The 14,314-nt window shown below is 38.1% G+C and overlaps 1 protein-coding gene across 2 annotated transcripts; it reads right to left on the reverse strand.

The window, feature by feature from the left end:
• Positions 1–1,436: 1,436 nt before the first annotated feature.
• On the reverse strand, positions 1,437–5,916 carry dynlrb1 (dynein, light chain, roadblock-type 1). Of its 2 annotated transcripts, none has more exons than XM_058374169.1 (4): positions 5,775–5,916; positions 5,099–5,174; positions 3,759–3,926; positions 1,437–1,837 (listed from the first exon to the last, which is right to left on the reverse strand). In XM_058374169.1, the coding sequence occupies exons 1-4, from the start codon at positions 5,775–5,777 to the stop codon at positions 1,794–1,796; spliced, it is 291 nt and encodes a 96-aa protein (XP_058230152.1). In that variant the 5' UTR covers positions 5,778–5,916; the 3' UTR covers positions 1,437–1,793. The 2 variants fall into 2 exon arrangements, with proteins under 2 accessions (XP_058230152.1, XP_058230150.1); XM_058374167.1 differs by lacking the exon at positions 5,775–5,916 and adding an exon at positions 5,315–5,513.
• Positions 5,917–14,314: the final 8,398 nt, after the last annotated feature.

The raw sequence follows: 14,314 nt of genomic DNA on the forward strand, positions 1-14,314 counted from the left end.
CTTGCTTTGTTCATGGGTACACAGTCACGTTGGAACAGGAAGGGGCCAAACAAAGTTGGGAGCATGAAATTGTCTAAAATGCTTTGGTAAGCTGAAGCATTAAGAATTCCTTTCACTGGAACTAAGGGGCCAAGCCCAACCCCTGAATTCAATGATTTGGAGGGGTGTCCCAAAACATTTTGCAATATAGTGTATTTTTGCACAGTGTACTGTACTCTTCTTCTTCTTCTTTCGGCTTTTCCTTTCAGGGGTCACCACAGCGAATCATCTCCCTCCACCTATCCCTATCTTCTGCATCCTCAAAACTTGCACCCACTAGCTTCATATCCTCATTTATTACATCCATGTACCTCCTCTTTGGCCTTACTCTTTGCCTCCTGCCTGGCAGCTCCATGTCCAACATTCTCCTACCAATATAACACAGTGTACTGTACAATATATGAATTATAAACTGGTCAGTGTTATCTGACCTGTAGTGTTTTGTATTGTCTGTTTGCAGGTTGCACACAATGCACTTTATGTGGCTAGGACAACTTACTTTACGTGTTGTACTTTAAGAGTCTGTGTTGTTTTATGTAGCACCATAGACCTGGAGAAATGTTGTTTCATTTAAGTATGTACTGCATCAGATATGTATGATTGAAATGACAATAAAATCTTGACTTAACTTGACTTGGATAGCCAAGATCGGCAAGTTGTGGCCATACAGGCATGTATAATACTCAGATCGGCTGTGGCATTGAAAAGATGTTTAAAAAAAAGCCCAAAGTGTAAATATATAAATATGTATTTTTAACACAACAAAAATTTACCCAAACTGCCCCATTACAGCCTTTTAGTTTATTTCATTCAGCACCCACAATCCAGCATCTGACTTCCACTTAAATTGTATTGCAATGTCATGATCTTGCAGCCCAAATCATCCACCCTCAAGCAACAGCAACAGGTGGTAAAATTCTTTTGGGGTTCTTCATTACATACTGTAATTATCTCAGATGTGGAAAACACATTAATGTTTACTCATCAGAGAACAATACATGTTTCACATTGTCTACTATAGCACCATTGAAATTGATGTTTGGCACAAGTGACCAAAGATTTGGCTATAGACCCCAGACCATGAATATTGATCATGTGGAGCTCCTGACCTTGCTGTATTGCACCAGCGAGATGCACACCAACAATTTGTCCTCTTTTGAACTCTGATGTCTTCCATTATGTGTGGATTGCAATATTTTATGTACAGCTGTGCTATTAATAAGCTAATTCAACCTTCACACTCGAATCTGAAATCAGTGCAGATTGGCCACCAGGCTGCATATATAGAACCGTGAATCCTCCAACACTATATTGGCCCATTGTCCAACCCCTGTAGCTTTTAGGGACTTAAGAACTGTTGAGCTGCAATATATACCAACATAATACATGAAACATACTTCAGCTTAACACTGGTTTATACACAGTGGTTTTATTGTTATGACAGACAACGAAACCATATACATTTAGCTCCTCTTTTATCTTTATGGTGAGAAACTGTTTGAGCATTGGCATGAAGAGCAAATAAATGAACAATAAATTAAGTGGATTAAACAATTTATGAAAGAAAAAAAAATACTGGAATGATAATGAATAAGAGAACATCATACACTTTACATGTTAATGTTTAACAGAGACCATATTGCCTATTAGTGTGGACTGTAGGGATTTGGCTGTACACTTGGAACTACTACATAAAATTCATTTTTCTGCAGAAAAAAAAAAGTTTAAATAAAAAGCTATACAGAAAATAACTTTCACTCCGTGGGGTTCTGAATGACTATCAGGAAATAGTCCTTATCTGCGGAGAGAGAAAGGAAATGTCAGTGTAAGAGAAGTCATCTTTATTTTCCATTTCAGTGGTTATGTTCTACACAAAACATGTGTATTTAGAAATTTACTCTTCTACTTCAGCTCTAGTTTTTCTAGAGTTGGTTACCGACAGCAGAAATATTGAGCTGCACTATTTCCAACACCTACACATAATTACTGTGAGAACAAAACATCGGTAAAGGCTCATGACGGGAAAGCGAGGCTCGCAGATCAATTCCATCCATCATGAGAAAAATAAGGTGCTTTCTTTGGTAAAGAGTTTCCATCTACTCTGTATCCCATACAAACTTAACATTCTGCTGTTAAAGCAGAGCAAGAAAACACTGAATGGACTTTAATCTATTGCATGCAGTGCATAAAATTTAATTTACATTTTATGATGAGCTTAGAAACCATTTCATTTATTTACACTACAATGTTTTGCAAGCATTTCTGATCTTAACAAGTCATTAATAATAATAAAAAAATAACAAATGCTATTTTTTGCAGCTATAGCTGAACTGTCAAATATGTCTGGTCACATCCCCTTCCTATGATACAACCTTGGAAGGGATTCCAATCCAATGCAGGGAACTACATATGCGCACACACATGAACAAAGCCATACATTCATCCACAACTAGGAGCAATTTAGCAGAACAAAACCCACATGTATTGCATATTTTGGGAGGAAACTGAAGAACCCTGGAAGAAACCCACAGGGATATGAGAACAACATGCACCTCCACACAAACTCAGGATGAAACCGGGGCTCTACCCTGGAGATTAAACTGTATAATATAATAAGATATTGAGATATGGACATCTGGTTGAATATATAGATGAAAAATGAAGAAGAATCCGCCGTCGTCCAACAACTTATGGTTCTTTTGCTTGTGAAGTTCATCATAAACAAATGCACTACAGACACCTTAATAGCAGAGTTTCAGTTTCAGTAACAGTGACCAAAAAAAGAAAGAATGTATTTAACCCCTGTATGCTAATTAAAATAGGATATGGTAATGTTGGGGGTCTGAACACTTTTTTCCATGACATGCACTGCAAGTATAATAAATAACACAAATAATATTATGTGAATACTCCCCAGGTAGGTTTAAAATGACACCTGCCTAGGTAGATGTTAGATCTATTTCTTTTTCAGATCTCTCTCTATATATATTTCACTTCGGCTGTACTTCGGTGGGAAACACTGCAGCATGTGTTTAAGAGCAAGTAGGTGAAATGACCCTACCAGAAGTATATATCCTATCACTAAAGTAATCAATGCAGTAAAATGTTAGCAGAGGCCTAAATGTTAACTGCAGTGCACTACACTGATCTGAATATGTGACTATGGGCAATATGCGTCCCCAAGGTGTTGTAATCAGACCCAATCAAGAGGCAGGAGTTTTTTTGTTGTGGTTCTGGTTTTGCTTTGCCACCAATAATCCAGTGCTGACATGTTTATAAAGAGTAAGGCCACTTTTCTGGAATACATTTTCCAGAAAATGTCATTTTCACTGCAACAAACATTTGATTTTGACATGAATTGCTAGAACTCACCCATATGTATTTCAATTTAATTGGTATGGTATAGTGCTTTTAATAATGCACACTGTCAAACATTATATATTCAGATTTCATTCAGAACTTCATATATTACTGCTAACATTTTAGATACTGTTTCCAGACCTGTATTAACATATTAATGTACATTACAGGTCTAGAAAACAGTGGCCTAGGTTATGATGGGGGACATTAAGAGATAATCAATAAGGTATTTAATAAAACTGACTGAAGGTACTAATTAAAACACTTCATGAATTCATTCATCAACATTACAACACCATACAAGAAGCATAAACAAAAGACAGCAACATACACTAACAAAGAGGAAAAGATTTCACTACCTGGAGCAATCATAATCTCATTCTTCTTGGATCGAATCCTGAGGAAAGTGAGGTCATTCTGTGGATCAAGGTCCCTCACTGTACTCCGTGCTTTCATCACCAGCTGGTGGATGAGCCCTGCATACTGCACTGTACTTGAGTTATCCATAGTGGTTTTAATAGGAATGCCTTAGGAGAGGAGGGAGAGACAGAGAGAGAGAATACAGAAAGGCATCTAAGAAGCAGGACAACAATCATAGCTTTGTTAAAATGTTGTTGGAGTTCATCATGTGATGTTTTCATGTCAGAGATTAACTCAACATTCCATTAACTAAAAATAATCTTCTAAGTGACTATGGGTTGGTCGTTCCATCTGTTGAAAGGAAGGAATGAAACCAGTACCGCTACCACCTCAGAGTTATTTTCTAAAACTGCAGCAATTTGATTCTTTTATAGCAACTTTTTGTGATTGTATCATGACTGTCAAACGGTTTATAGCACAATACTATTTTATAGCTGAAACAGTCATTCCTGACCAAACAGCTTCAAGCATTCAACAGCTCTGTGGTTTAAAAAAGGTATGAGGAACACTATATTGCCAAAAGTTTTGGGACACCCCTCCAAATCAATTCAAGTGTTGTTTTTTCAGGGGTTGGGCTTGGCCCCTTAGTTCTAGTGAAGGGAACAGTTTGGGGATGGACCCTTCCTGTTCCAACATGACTGCACACCAGCGCACAAAGCAAGGTCCATAAATTATAGAGGAGACTGTGAGCCAGGCCAAAACTGGGACGTCTGCCTTTACGTTCACATGAGTGTAATATGGAGTTGGCCTGCCCTTTGCAGCTATAACAGCTTCAACTCTTCTGGGAAGGCTTTCCACAAAGTTTTGGGGGTAATTTTTGACCATTTCTCTAGATGTGCATTTGTGAGGTCAGGTACTGATGTTGGATGAGAAGGCCTGGCTCGCAGTCTCTGCTCTAATTCATCCTAAAGGTGTTCTATCAGGTTGAGGTCAGGACTCCACACCAAACTCACTCATCCATGTCTTGGACCTCGCTTTGTGCACTGGTATGCAGTCATGTTGGAACAGGAAGGGGCCATCCCCAAACTGTTACCACAAAGTTGAGAGCATGAAATTGTCCAAAATGTCTTGGTATGCTGAAGCATTAAGAGCTCCTTTCACTGGAACTAAGGAACCAAGCCCAACCCCTGAAAAACAACACCTGGATTTAATGGTTTGGAGGGGTGTCCCAAAACCTTTGGCAATACAGTGTATTTATTATATATTATGTGGCATGAGGAATGAGGTGGTTTAATGAATGTTGAGGAAATCACTAAAGTGATCAGAGTGAACAGATTACCCTCAGCGTTGACGATGATGATGCCTTGCACTCCTTTCTGACTCTGGATTCTCTTCAGCGTCTCCTCAACCTCAGCCTTTACACAAAGACACAACATCCAACTGAAATATCTGACTAAACTAAACACAGCAGTGAACATAGCAATAATAAATGAAGAACAGTAGCAGCGTGATCTGTAATGCAGTAAATATCAAAGTGTGGGAAATACAGACGTACTGGCTCACAATATTCAGAAGATTTTGTTGTTGTTTGTGTTTTTGTCATGGTTTAGCCATACTGTAACGGTCATAGCAGTAAAGCAATAAACAGTTAGCACCTTAGCAGTAGCATCCTTAGCTCCCGAGCTAGGTCTCACTAGACTTATTATAGCTAGTTAACAGGTTAATGGTAGATAATTTTTCATTTCTGAACATCGAAGATTAAATTATTGTCAACTCGAACCTCACCGACTGTCCAGATAGCTAGTGTTCGTTAGCATGCTAGCAGGCTACGCGGCTAGCTAACTACTGAATCCCACTGTATGGCAACGCCCTGTAACAAGAGAAGCTAATACAGCTAGCAAATACTAGCTTAGAGCAGTTGTCAGTGCTATTTGGTAGTTGTATAACATATATTAATACATTAATTCACTTGTTCGGATAAATAACACACCGTAGTAAAGTAATAAAGTACTTACCATTGCTATTATCTGTGTTCCTACTGGAATACCAGCTAGTGTTTATGCCAATCAAACCGCTAGCATAGCATTAGATGAGCTGTGCTCTGATTTGTTGTTGAATGTAAGTTGGCAGTAATTTTAGGCACAGCGTTCTATAAGCGCCATCTGCAGATGCGGAGGAGAACTGCAGCAATAACTACAACAATAAATACACCACTGACTAAAAAAATAAATCTCATAGACGACCTCAGTATATACAGCTCTGGAAAAAAAGAGACCACTGCCCAATCTCCAGATTTGAACCCTATTGAAAACCTCTGGAAGGTCATCAAGAGGAAGATGGATGGTCACAAACCATCAAGCAAAGTTTTTGCAAAAAGAGTGGTATAAAGTTCCCCAACAGCAATGTGAGAAACTGGTGGATAGCATGGAGCCAAAACGCATGCAAATCAGGGTTATTCTACCAAATACTGATTTTTAATGTTATTTAGTCAAAGCATTAACACAATTTGTTTACAAATGATTTGCATTTTGTTTTATTTGAGTTATTAAAGCTCTGCAAATACTGCATGATCTTGGGTTATTTTGATGTGTTGTCATTTCCTTTAAATATACACTCTAAATAACAATAGTTATATTTTGAATTTAGGAGAAATATTGTCAGCAGTTCACAAAAAATGAAACAAAACTGTTCATCTCACCAATACATGAACCTGTAAGAAAAAAAACATAAGAAACTGTTTATTTTGCAGTGGTCTCTTTTTTTTCCAGAGCTGTATTTATTACATGACCTAGAATTAGATTCAATTGATTAATTATTACTTTTTAATTCTTGTGATTTATTTATGAGATTTATGACATGAATCATACACTGAAATGTGTATCATAACTTTTTCCTCCTGAACACATTAGAATTGTTTCTGAGTTATTGAGTAAGGAATATTGGAGTATTTGTCCTGGCTAATGTAAGAAAACACTTACATAATCTTAAACAATCTTCTTTGCCTCCCTACAAGCCATAAACACCATTTAATTAAAAAAAAGCATGTTATTTAACTAAGATAAATATAAATAACTTCTTTTTTTTGTCTTTGTCTTTTGAACTTTTCGAGCTGGAGTGTATTTAAAGACTTTTTTACTCTCACTTCCTATTTTGGATAGATACTTTCACTTTAGTTTCTCTAAACTCCCCCTAAACACACACACAGTTGTTGAGAGTTTCTCTACCTTTAAATCTAAAGATTTAACCCCTGTCTAAAGAAACTGATTCCCAATTTTCCTCAGATCAGATAGATAGATGCTGTGGGCTTTACCCAAACTGAAACCAAACTGACATCAACAGCTGTCAGTCTGTTTCTGTAAAAAGCCTGTCTATAAACCTATACTATGATGTAAACTCAAAGACATTTAAAAAGCCAAGAAAGCTGTGAAATGTAGCTCTCTGGGAATTAAGCCATGTTCCTTTCAGGGAAGAAAAAGAGGGCAAATTTCATGTAAAGTTTTTCTGCCTCCCACACATTCAGTGTCTGGTTCTTCCTGGCCCTTTTCATCATCCTTACAATGCAGTACACTTTTTATGGGCTAATCTTGACCGACCCACCCTTTTGGTTCAGCATAGTACAAACATTATCATCTCCCAGAATAAAGAGTACTGAGACATGGTAATAATTTGATCATTTGCAAGTACTGGTAAAATATAGTCATTTAGGGAATTTCTCCTAAGCAGTGATATAGAACTGACCAATCTGAACAAACTATTTTGGGAAAAACTGTAACACTTACATCCTACATTCAACTGGTATGAAGAGCTAATTGAGAAAAGGCAGCTAAGCTCCGATCTTGTTTCGTTCTTGTCTTTCTGTGCTGATTTGTTGTTTATTCGCTTTGCTTTAAATTAAATATATATATTCACACACACACACACACTCTTTTTTCCTTCTAATCAGTAATCAATTTCAGTAATCAATAAAGTAATGATCAGTCATTTATTTTTTCTTTTATCCAGGCAGAATGAAACCATTCAGCTTTTTCATACTACACAGCTTTCGAAGCAACTAAGAATCATTAGTTAGTGGAAATCTTGAGCAGGAAAATACCTGTCCACTTCTTGGGACTGTTTTGTCCCGTAAGCGCTTATCCATGTGCTTATGGACACCAGATGTTTAACGTGCCTGCTTCTGTGCCATTAGGAATGAGCTGAAATGAGGTCATCCAAAAATAATAAACAAGAAATACCTTTTCAGATTGAATCACATATATTAAAAGAAAATAGAAACTAGTTAAAATCCCAATACTGTTATCGCTGTCCATGGAGTTCACAAAAAGTCTGTCTCTCTCTCTGTCTCTCTCTCTCTCTCTCTCTCTTTTGTTCCCCCACTCTAGCTAAAAAAAAAAGAGTCAAATCAAGCCTCAGTCATATTAACTGCTGTACATAAACATACACCATGACTTGGACCAGTTGTATTAAAATCTCTCTCACATCTCCCTGTAAACTACCATTAGCGATGTTGCGATTGTTGCTATTAGCTATGTTGGTGGTAATAAATTGGTAATAAATTGCTGTAGGTGTGTATAAGAGTGAATGTTGTGGATGGTGGACTGGCACTGCATCCAGGGTGTAAGCATGCCTTAAGCCAAGTGTTCCCAGCATGTGATCCTGATCCACCATGACTCTGACCAGGATAAGATAGATAGATAGATAGATAGATAGATAGATAGATAGATAGATAGATAGATAGATAGATAGATAGATAGATAGATAGATAGATAGATAGATAGATAGATAGATACACAATATTGCCAAAAGTATTCGCTCACCCATCCAAATAATCAAAATCAGGTGTTCCAATCACTTCCATGGCCACAGGTGTATAAAATCAAGCACCTAGGCATGCAGACTGTTTTTACAAACATTTGTGAAAGAATGGGTCGCTCTCAGGAGCTCAGTGAATTCCAGCGTGGAACTGTGATAGGATGCCACCTGTGCAACAAATCCAGTCGTGAAATTTCCTCGCTCCTAAATATTCCACAGTCAACTGTCAGCTGTATTATAAGAACGTGGAAGTGTTTGGGAACGACAGCAACTCAGCCACGAAGTGGTAGGCCACGTAAACTGACGGGTCAGCGGATGCTGAGGCGCATAGTGCGAAGAGGTCGCCAACTTTCTGCAGAGTCAATCGCTACAGACCTCCAAACTTCATGTGGCCTTCAGATTAGCTCAAGAACAGTGCGCAGAGAGCTTCATGGAATGGGTTTCCATGGCCGAGCTGCTGCATCCAAGCCATACATCACCAAGTGCAATGCAAAGCGACGGATGCAGTGGTGTAAAGCACGCCGCCACTGGACTCTAGAGCAGTGGAGACGCGTTCTCTGGAGTGACGAATCGCGCTTCTCCATCTGGCAATCTGATGGACGAGTCTGGGTTTGGCGGTTGCCAGGAGAACGGTACTTGTCTGACTGCATTGTGCCAAGTGTAAAGTTTGGTGGAGGGGGGATTATGGTGTGGGGTTGTTTTTCAGGAGCTGGGCTTGGCCCCTTAGTTCCAGTGAAAGGAACTCTGAATGCTTCAGCATACCAAGACATTTTGGACAATTCCATGCTCCCAACTTTGTGGGAACAGTTTGGAGCTGGCCCCTTCCTCTTCCAACATGACTGTGCACCAGTGCACAAAGCAAGGTCAACGACCTCCTCAGTCTGTCAGTGGAGCAGGGCAACCTGTTGTACAGTGGATGCAGTGGATTGTCCATGATGGACAGGAGCCTGCTCAGTGCCCTCCTCTCTGCCACTGATGTCAGGCTGTCCAGTTCTGAGCCTACAATTCGAGCCCGCCTTCCTTATCAGCTTGTCCAGACGTGAGGCGTCCTTCTTCTTTATATTGGTTGACACCATATACAGCAAGCGGTGCTGGACCAGGGCCAGGAAGATAATGAAGGACCTCAGCCATCCCAACAATGGACTCTTCTCTCTGTTGAGGTCATGGAAACGTTTCCGTTCCTTGAAGGCGAACACAGAGCGAATGAGGAGGAGCATCTTCCCACAGGCCATTCGGGCCCTCAACCAGTACACCTAGGATCTGGACTCTCTGTTCTTACCCCCACACAACATAACATAACATAACATTCTACCTCAGCTGATTGTTGCACATGCTATATTGCACTACTCTGTACACACAATAACACTCACTGTACATCTTCTCTGTACATCTTTGTGTGTGCACTTTGCACTGTCACTTTGCTCCCTGTAAAACTGGACATTATATTTTTGTCACTTTGCTCCCTGTAAAATTGGACATTATATTTTGCCTCATATACACTTATACAATATATTTATATATTTATCTTACATATGCACACTGGACATACTACACTCTTTTGCATCACCATTTCAATGTTGACTTTAGCAGACCTTTTACCTACATATATTCATATTCATACACTGTATCTTCTGTGCATATAGAGTCTACACATATATTTATTTTATATTGTTTTATTTTTCACATATACTATACATATACTATATATACTGTACATATACATATACATATATATATTTTTTTTTTTTTGTGTTTGTTTTTATACTTTTATACTTTTATATTTTTACACATTTATATCTGTTACACTTTCTTTTACACATTTTCTTTCTATTCTTTCCTCTTTTATGTAAGACAGTCATAAAAAGCATTTCACTACATGTCGTACTATGTATGATTTCATATGTGACAAATAAAATTTGAATTTGAATCGAATTTGAATTTGAATTTGAATTTGAATTCTTTATGCTGCCTCCCCAGCACACTGCCGCATAGAAGAGGGCACTCGCCACAACAGTCTGAACATTTGCAGTAGCTTTTTTTGGATAAAGCTGTTATTACAGATGAATGGATGAATGTGAAGAATAATAGATAAATGTGCAGTGTTGTGGACCATCAGAAGGAGAGTTTTTATCACTCTTTAATACACGTGTTTTTGCACGTTTGTCGTTGTGTTATGCAGTGACAACTCATCCCTACAGGCAGCTGTGGCAGTGCCCAACCATATATATCAGTCATTCAGCTAATGTCAAGCTTCAAAAAGTCCTCATTCAGAAAGATTTTTTAATTCAGTTGAAATACTAATCACCTCGTTTGGGTGAACGATTAAAATTCTGCTATTTGACAGGCAAGCTTCTCTTGATTTGATCAAAATTATAGATGTTGTGCATTTGTGTTCACTGTTCTGCTTAGCTCTACAAAGTTTGTGATCAAAAAAGGTAATTGCAACAAGCACTAACGGGTTCGATGGAGCAACAGTCACTGATTTACACATTGTCTTTACAAATAGTACTATTTTTTTCTGACCTGTAACAATGGGACTAGGCTATCACTGCCATTGGTTTGACCTGGTCATGCCCAAACTATTTGCTTATTGTGGGGGTTCCCTTTCTGCATCTATTTTTAAAGACAATTTTTGTCCAATTATAACATATAAACTTGATGCGATGCTGGTATCAATCAGATCCTGACACATTTCAGCTGCTCTGGCATCTCCTGCTCTGCAAACCTGCCATTGGTTTTACCTGGTCATGCCCAAACTTATTTGCTTATTGGAGGACAGATCCTGTTTGCTGGTGAATTTGTCTGTCTGTATCATGCTTCTTATCTCTTTACTAAACACTCATGTTAGACATCCTTCTGTGGTTAGCACATCCTAGATCGTAACACAATATTATATATGCTCTTGATAAAATAGGCCTCATGAAACACTTACGGTGCCACTGTTGGGCACATGAGCGGGGCTATTAATGCTCTCTGACAAGTGTTTTAAGTATAATAAACTTTAAGAATAAACATTAAGGCTTTAAGACTTTAAGGCCCTAGGCTGTTTTATTATGAATTTTTCATTTGTGTGTTTATGTTTGTGTGTGTCTGGGTGTCTGTGTGTGTGTGCAGTTAGTTAAAAAATTCTGCTGGGTTTTTCCAGTTATAGTATTTATGAAGGCTTATATAAGTGAACTGAACGCATTGGAGTTCAGTTTCTGGTTAGAAACATTTAAAGTATTAATGACTATTACAACAATGAGTAATGGTTTGTGAAAACATTCGTTTTGTTTGTACAAAAGAGTAATACTTGGTGCCATGTAAACCATAAGTAATAATATTTTTTGTTACGTTTATTAAGACTTCATGTGTGGAAATAATCACAATTTTCTTGAGTGGATTTTTGAGTGAGAATGTGAGTTGAAGAGCTTTGGCTCAGAATCTTCTATATGTTCTATGATCCATTTTTGTGTCTGGTTGGGGTTTGTATACAGGTTTAGTGGGGGTTCCCTGTTCTGTATCTATTTTTAAAGACTAATAAATAAAAACTTTACATTTTTGTCCAGTTACAACATATAAACTTGATGTGATGCCGGTATCAGTCAGATCCTGACACATTTCAGTTGCTGTGACATCTCCTGCCCTGCAAACCTGCAGATTCTGCACTTGTGGCTCACTTTCTGCTGCTGCAGATAGTCCCACACGGAGACATTAAGATTGTTGTGGATAGCCTTGCTTCAGTGGATAATCTCACCTGGATACCTGTATACATGTGCACCTAAAACTTTTGTTGTAATCATATAATGCTCATACTGAACACATTTTCAACACGACTGTTTGACTTTATAGTATACAGTTGTAGAATAGTAATGATGTATAGTCTCACTATCGGCTAACACCCAGAAGAGTACGAGTTCCCCTGTTCCCAATACAGTTCCCCGTATAGTTAAGCATGCCTTTCAGATAAAATGCTTGGCTTTTGCACTGCAGCAAACTGGGTGTTTATGTCAGTGTTATGAAAAGCTCAGGACAGCACAATTTCCATTCGTTTGATTACACAAACCTATTTATTTATGCCTTACTGGATAAGACCAAAACCACACACAAGCTCAGAAACACAAGCCATGCACATATACAAATGGATAGCTTTAACAAGAATAGACAACGTCTATATATATATATATATATATATATATATATATATATGTCTTACATTCATTGTCTACAATAGCAGTATAATGGTAACTATCACAGGATCAGGCTAGTGCTCATAACACAGTTGGAAATATTCCAAAATGATTTAATACTAAGGTTTCTGCCAAAATTATATATATTTATACATTTAAATAGTAAGCTGAATTAGAAACAAAACTCCCATCCAAATCTTCAATTATCACCTAATATACATAATAAGACCTATAATAATAAGATCTATGATATAATAAGATATAATAAGATAATGAGCTAGAGGCATCTCTCCCTTGTTTGTATATGTACAAGCATTCTATGTCCATCTATGGACACTGGATTTCCTCTTCACTGTGTGTTTTTGCTAAACACTTACTTCTCTTCTAATAAGCGAAGTAAATTCAATATTATAAAAACAAATATCACAAAAGACAAAATTGCTACTAATAATTAGAAACTTGGGGAAACCATGTCCTGCAACTCAATGTCTCAAAGACGAAAGAGCTAGTGGTGAATTTTAGGAAGCAGAGAACTCTCCTAAGCACAATCAACATCATGGGCACTGAGGTGGACATTGTGCACAACCATAAGTATCTGGGTGTCCACATAGACAACAAGCTGGAATGGACCAAAAACACTGATACAAGAAAGGTCAGTCACCTGTACTTCCTCAGGAGACTCAGGTCATTTAATGTCTGCAGAACCATGCTGCAGATGTTCTACCACTCAGTAGTAGCCAGCATCATCTTCTACACTGTAGTGTGCTGGGGTAGCAGGGTGAAGACAGCTGATGCCAACAGACTCAGCAAGTTCATTAGGAATGCAGGCTCTGTCAGCTGTCTCTGAAGTCTCAGGCTGAGGTGTCTGAGAGGAGAATGCTGAGGAAACTTTTCAGTATCCTTGACAACACATCACAACCCCTGCATGTGACACTAGAGTCCTACCGGAGCACATTCAGCCGTAGCCTGAGACCACCGAAGACAACCACAGAACGTCACAGTATATCTTTCCTACCAGTGGCCATCAAACTCTATAACTCCTGAGCTGACCAATGAACACTGACAGTATCAAAATTTCACAATAATTACTTAATAATTACACAGTAATGTTAATATTGTTAATATAATAGCATGTGCAATATCATATCATCGTACCATGTGCAATATCACATCCTGTGCAACATTGTGTGAAACATCACATCCTGTGCAACATCACATTGTGTGCAATATCATATTATGTGCAATATCATATTATGTGCAGTATGTTCTTAGTTCCCTAGCACCTGTTCTGTAGCAAACAATTTGGTCAGCAGTGTGACAGAAATTTGGGATACAGTTTCATAAACAAACAGGCAAAGGATTGTCTCCTTATGTTAGACATTATGTTAAGAGGTATATAAAGTTTAAGGTACAATTAAGGTACACAAAACGGTTTAAATGACAGATGGTGTACTGAGACTTTTTATTACCAGTATATATGAATTGTCACAAGTGGCCCTGATCTCTCTCACACACACAGTTCTCTGGCACTTTTGTTTATTTTTTTTATCTTTCTAAGAGTTGAACAACCTTTCCCT

The sequence above is a fragment of the Hemibagrus wyckioides genome, linkage group LG21 (genome assembly GCF_019097595.1).
Source record: "Hemibagrus wyckioides isolate EC202008001 linkage group LG21, SWU_Hwy_1.0, whole genome shotgun sequence".
Taxonomy (NCBI): domain Eukaryota; kingdom Metazoa; phylum Chordata; class Actinopteri; order Siluriformes; family Bagridae; genus Hemibagrus; species Hemibagrus wyckioides.